At 41.8% G+C, this 6,265-nt stretch overlaps 1 protein-coding gene across 2 annotated transcripts in view; it reads right to left on the bottom strand.

Moving 5' to 3' along the window:
- The window catches only part of DCBLD2 (discoidin, CUB and LCCL domain containing 2), a 30,608-nt gene extending 26,361 nt beyond the window's left edge, over nt 1–4,247 (bottom strand). For both annotated transcript variants that reach the window (XM_014074989.2, XM_014074990.2), the window contains exon 1: nt 4,046–4,247. In XM_014074989.2, coding sequence (XP_013930464.2) covers nt 4,046–4,157 — 112 coding nt within the window. In that variant the 5' untranslated portion in view covers nt 4,158–4,247. The remainder of the gene's footprint in view (nt 1–4,045) is intronic.
- Between the last annotated feature and the right edge of the window lie 2,018 nt (nt 4,248–6,265).

Genomic DNA, 6,265 nt, shown 5'->3' with positions numbered 1-6,265 from the left:
AATCTTTTTGACAAAAAAGGGGCCCGTTTTCGTGAAAAACGGGCCATTTTTTACTCGTTTTTGGGGCCCACCCCCAGGAGCACTCTTCAAGCCCCCTCCAAGACTATTCATGCCTTTTATTTGGAAAAACGGGCCCGTTTTCACAAAAAAACAGGCCGTTTTGGGGAGGTTTGCTGAGTGCAAAAACTTTTTTTTTCCTTTCGGAAAGCTGTTTAGTTAGAGTGATTGATGAGAATTACAATGATCAAGTGCTGTGCCAGCAGAAACAAGTCTTAGGTGCTGCTGGTTGTCAGCAATTTCCTTTTCCAGCACATGGATAAATACACCTGGAAATATCTACCTACCTACTTACCTACCTATTCTCTCTTTCCCTACTGTATTTTTTTTCTCTATCTCTCTATCTACCTACCTACTCTCTCTCCCTACCTACCTACTGTATTTCTCTCTCTTTCTCTCCCCCATCTATCTACCTACCTACTATCTCTCTTCATACCTATCTACTGTATTTCTCTCTCTCTCTCTCTCTCTCTCTCTCTATCCCTCTATCTACCTACCTACCTACTACCGTGTTTCCCCGAAAATGAGGCATGTCCTCATAATACAGCCATGCCACATTTTTTTGGTGGGCAAAAATATAAGCCCCCCTGCATATAAGCTCCCTGGACAATCCCCTACCTCCGTCCAGGCAACAACCTAACAGTATCCCAAAGGTGCCAAGCCACGGAAAAATCCAGGCTGGGATGGTGGCGATGGAGGTGCCCTGGCTCCGTAATGAGAGCTGGGCCATGCATCCTGAGGCTGGGAGGTGGGTGATCAAGAGTGGAACAGCTGCTCGCGCAATCCCCCTCTCCAGCCATGCAGAACGCCATTCACTGGCATTTGGAAGGTGCCAAGCCAAGGGAGCCGGGCGGCGGTGAACAGGCGCTCACGTGGCTTGGCGATACTCCTAGGTCAGTGAATGGCACTACGCCCAGCTGCAAAGGGGATTTGCCGGGTGGCTGCTCGTGAGTGTGGTCACTTCATGGCTGTTGTGTTGTGCTGCTGCGACAGCGCAACACAGCCATTAGCCCATGAGGCTGTGCCTGGCTCTTTGGGAGCCTGTTTGCAAGAGAGCAGCCGCCAGGCAACCCCAAAACAATAAACCCTCCTCCCATAATAAAGCCCAAGCCATATTTTGTAGATAAAAAGAAAAAGACCCTGTCATATTTTCGAGGAAACACGGTATCTCTCTCTCCCTACCTACCTACTGTATTTCTCTCTCTCTCGCTCTCCCTCTATCTACCTACCTACTCTCTCTCTCCCTACCTACCTACCTACTGTATTTCTCTCCCTCTCCCCCCCTCCCTCTATCTACCTACCTACTTTTTTTTAAATTTGCCTCTTCAAAACCTTGGTGCATCTTATACTCCGATGAGTCTTATACTCTGAAAAATAAGGTAAAATATTAGTATCCTACAAATTCACCAAAGATTTATGGATCAAATATTGAAATGCTAATCATTTATATCATAATCAGTTGTCCGTGCACATTCAAAGCTTTTCTAATAAGTCTTTTCTTATAGGATGGGACAAAATTAGAAAAGATACTGAGAGACTCCTGGGACATATAACAACAAAGAAAAAGGAGTCTTTTTCAGGTGTCATTATACAACAGTATAGTAGAATAGGGAAAATGGAAAGATCAAGTTTAATTATAGCTGTTCCCATATAAAAGGGCTGAAGGCAAGCTATTATATAGTAGCTGACTCTGAAAGTAAACCTTGTTGAAATGAAGGGATACGTAGTCAATGAAATTAGCTGCTTTCCACAAAGGTAATTAAATCATGATTGGGTAGATTTGGGCATGAAGACTCTCTCAGGTATTTAATATCATCCTTTGATCATTCTCTTAGTTTGACCATCTATTAGGAAATATAGGAAATAAGGGAGATAGTTGAATCTACACAGAGCTAAATTTCAGGTCATTGTGGAAAATCTGAATGTATGCAAAGCTATTTATCCCTACAATAATGCAAGACAAAATAGATAAGGCAAAATATATCCATACTGACAATTGTCATTCTACAGTAGGCTTTACATGCTAAATAGTTATAACACTGTAGTAGATGTAATAAAACAGAATGTTGATATTAGAATCAATCACACATTTTATCATAAAAAACTAAACAGATAAACAAAACATTTTTGTGAAAAACAAATCCTGCATTATAAACAGATTTGCATATATGTAATGGCTGTACTCTGTAATGGATCCAGGCCCAAATGGCACAGAATGTGAATTTTTTAACTGACTTGCACTTTCTAAATGTCCCTGATCCTGATTCCAAACCCTTTGTAGTCTCTTCCTTCTGATAAGTTTGGAAGTTTAGTATGCGGCTAGTGCCAAATGTCAAAGTGCAAAAAAGAAGTTTAAAAACATTTGGCACATACCTAAGAAAACAACTTCACAAGGAAGAAAAAGAAGGTATCTTACATTCAGAGGTCAAATCACATTCCTCAAATCAAAGTAAGCTAACAGTTAGTTGCCTGTGAAATGAATGATAAATCTAGGGATGCTGTGGTAAGGTGAAGAGACAGATGTTTATATTTTCTGGCATCTCATTCTGATAGAAAGAATGTGAGAGCAGCCTTTTTTTTCCTTTTAAAATCCACACTCCTCTTCTCCAAATGATCCTCCTCTTTATTTTTCCAACTCTTAATTCTTTAATTCCATCCCATCATTTCACATACAATAATCCTTTCCTTTCAAGTCTTTTACTTTACATTGTTTAACAGTGTTTAAAGACAAAGGTTTTTTAAAAGTGCAAACAATATTTTGTCTTCGCAAGCAGTGTCTCTGTTTCTGCCCTTATTTGGTCTCACTGACAGATGCATTTGTATGTTAGATAGTGTATTACAAAAATTATGGATAGAGAGCGAGGTTTATTCACTTGAGCAATGCTGCTGTAGAAGTAGACTCCCCATACAGATACTATTTTCAAAATATGACATAATTTAAAAACCTTATCATTTCTAAAAAAAATTAAAGCGCTTCAACTAAATTTTATGTTTATTTATATGCTTACACTATTAGTAAAACATCTGGGGTCAGAGACTTACAGACTCAACAGAGTGACCCTAAGTAGTTTACAAAGTCCATCAACACAAATAAAAAAATAATCATATAAACAATACAGTTCCAAATAATCCATTTCCAAATACACACACCATTCCTTCACCATGTAGAATAAATGTTCTCATTATTCCTAAACATCCATTGGATTGCAGTTTGCAAAACAGACAAACTTATTGGCTGGCATCATCATGCCATCATTGATTCCTAAATGTATCCCATTCTACCTACTTTCCCAGAACTAGGGGAACCTTTTGAACTGGGCTACACTACTAGTCTTCAAAACACTAGGTCTTTGCTTTAACAAATTAATAGGGGATGTTCTGGAGATGATAGCATATGTTTTCCCAACACTATAGATTTTTCTTTTCTTTTTTCGTTTTCAAAAAGAAAAAGGCAAACACTTCTTCCAGGCGCACATTCAGCTTCATCAGCTAAGAAGCAAAGAGTGAGACTTTTTTTTTTGCGAAAAGTTACGAAAACTCCCTGGGCTTTCAGGGCAGAGAAAAACGGTACCCCGGACTACTAAACCCTCACCGCGTTTTACTACAGATTGCACCGTCGATTAAAAGTTGCGGGAACTCAAAAAACCTGGAGTCCCACTGTGTTCGGGTGAAAACAAGCCATTCTACATTTCTTTACTATTCCAAATTGTGAGACTTGGGAAGGGTGTTGAAAGTTTGCAGAACTTCAGGACGGGATGGCAGAAGCTCGCTGCAGATGTGCAGAATTAAGGGTTTTATGGGAGGAGCATCTCTGGATTAGACTGCCCCCATCTTCCCCCCCCCTTTCCCCCTTTCCCCACGTATTAATGACATCCGAGGGCGAAGAGAGAGAGGGCGATGCTCCTCCCGGGTGCGCTCCGGCCGAGCGTCAAGGCACAATGGCGGGAAGGTTTTTCCTGCCCGACCACCGGGGTCCCTCCACACCTACCTTTCTGAGCAACCGCGTCCCGTCTGAGAAGCAGGAGCAACAGCAGGGGGAGCGCCGCGGGCCGAGTCCCCGGGGGGACGAGGAGGAGGAGGCGCTCGCGGCCGCTCACCATTTCCCGCCTCTCCTGCGCAGCAGCCGGTTGTCCGAATGCATCCCGAGGCGAACGGCTGCGCGTCTCCGGCGGCCGCTCGTGGATCCGGCCACCGCCCCCTCCCCTTCCTCTCCCCCCACCCACCGCTGGATCCCGCCGCCCCCGGTAGCCTCAACCACTTCCGGGTCTGTCAGGCTGTCCCGCTACCAGCAGCCGCGCCTCCTGAACCAGAGGGTCTCTCCAGGCTGCTGGTCCTCGGAGCCTTCCCGCCGGCCTGGCTGAGTCGCGGATAGAGCGAAGGGACTCCCGGGCGGAGAAGGCGACAACCTCGCAACCAAGCGCTTTTGGGAGGAGGGTGGTGGGGATCTATTTAACAGCCAGATGTGGTGGTGTTGGTGGGAGGCAGAGTCATGCCTTTCTAAAGGACTCAAATTGGCGAATCGAAGGGAAATCTCTAGTACAGGAAGTCCTCGACTTATAACAGTCAATTTAGTGATGTTCGAAGTTACAAGGCACTGAAGATAGTGACTTATGACCAGTGGTGAAATTCAAGGTTTTTTTTTACTACCGGTTCGGTGGGTGTGGCAGGGGAAGGGTATTGCAAAATCTGTTCCCACCTCACTCTGGGGCCAGCCAGAGGTGATATTTGCCGGTTCTCCGAACTACTCAAAATCCCCGCTACTGGTTCTCTTGAACCTGCTGAATTTCACCCCTGCTTATGACCATTTTTCACACTTACGATCATGACAGTATCCCAGTGGTCATGTGATTTACATTCAGATGCTTGACCACCGATTCATATTTATGACAGCTACAGTGCTCTGGAGTCATTTTGCCACCTGACAAACAAAGTCAATGGAGAACCCAGATTCATTTAACAACTATGTTACTAATTTAACTACTTCAGTGATTCACTTAACAAATGTGGCAAGAAAAGTCGTAAAATGGGACAAATTCACTTAAATGTTTCACTTAACAACATCAATTTTGGGCTCAATTGTGGTCGTAAGTTGAGGACTACCTGTATTGCTACCTTAAAGTATTCGTTTCTTGCAACTCCTTGCACCTGGAAGGAATGTCCAACTAATAACCGTGTAACAGGCAAGCCCCTAGTATATAAACTGACAACAAACAACAGTCCTTACTAGCACCAATGATATTACCTAGAGTAATGAGACATCTGCAAGAAAACAAGCAAGCTCAGAGAGCACCAAAGAAGTACCCCTCAATCCTAAACAAAGTATGGAGGCTCTAACAATCAACCAAATTTTCCCTCTAAACAAATGTACCTATTCTCAGGATATCTAATGTTTGTAGCCTTTAGATTAGTATTTCATAAATGCAGCAAAAAAACAAATTCAAATCAAATTCATAGAAGTCCAGGTAGCTTCTTCAGAAAGATCTGATGAAACAAACATTTGTTGGAAGAACAAATTAAGGAGAGTTAGCAAGTCTGGTCACTTCTGTGTGGGTTTTGGTTTTTTTTTGGCAGAATAAAGAACAACTATGTTATCTAACTTCATCTTAATCAGAAAGATTTATTTTAGAGAACATAAGCTTAAGATGCATTCCTGTTCTGCCTAAAATTTACTATGTAGCATTTTCCTCCTCATTCAGAACTTTCTGAAACCATTGCTGCCTGTTACTCCAGATATTCAGAAGAAAAAGTATTATTTTAACATACCGGTATTTTAACAATAAAGCATCCTTTTACTTGCAAGCAAGGCAATGTAATAGCACTTTCACCTAATTTCTGATAAGATTCTTATGGCAAAAGTTTCTGACATTGAAAACAGGATTTTAAATTAAATTATATGACTGAAATTAAATTCCAGCATTTGCCTTTCTATAAGCATAAAATGAATAACAGTTTTCTCCGTGTTGGTCAGTTTCTGCTAATCTTTCTTACAAAGACTAGCAGAAAGCCATTTGTTCTGGGTTAATAATTCTGAAATAGCTACTGCCTATCTTCCATATTCCTAATCATTAGGATTTAGAATTCACACAAAATCATAAACTGAAAAGAAATGAGAGAAAATTCACCTTGTATGTTAATGAAATTGTAATATTAAATGTGGGCCATATTTTTAACCACATACAATATAATGGAGGGGGGACACGGTGACTTG

This window comes from Thamnophis sirtalis, unplaced genomic scaffold (genome assembly GCF_051295495.1).
Source record: "Thamnophis sirtalis isolate CommonGarterSnake01/CBP01778 unplaced genomic scaffold, rThaSir2_p1.2 scaffold_8, whole genome shotgun sequence".
NCBI lineage: Eukaryota > Metazoa > Chordata > Lepidosauria > Squamata > Natricidae > Thamnophis > Thamnophis sirtalis.
The sequence above is the reverse complement of the archived record's forward strand: the minus strand, read 5'-3'. Positions and strand labels throughout refer to the sequence as shown.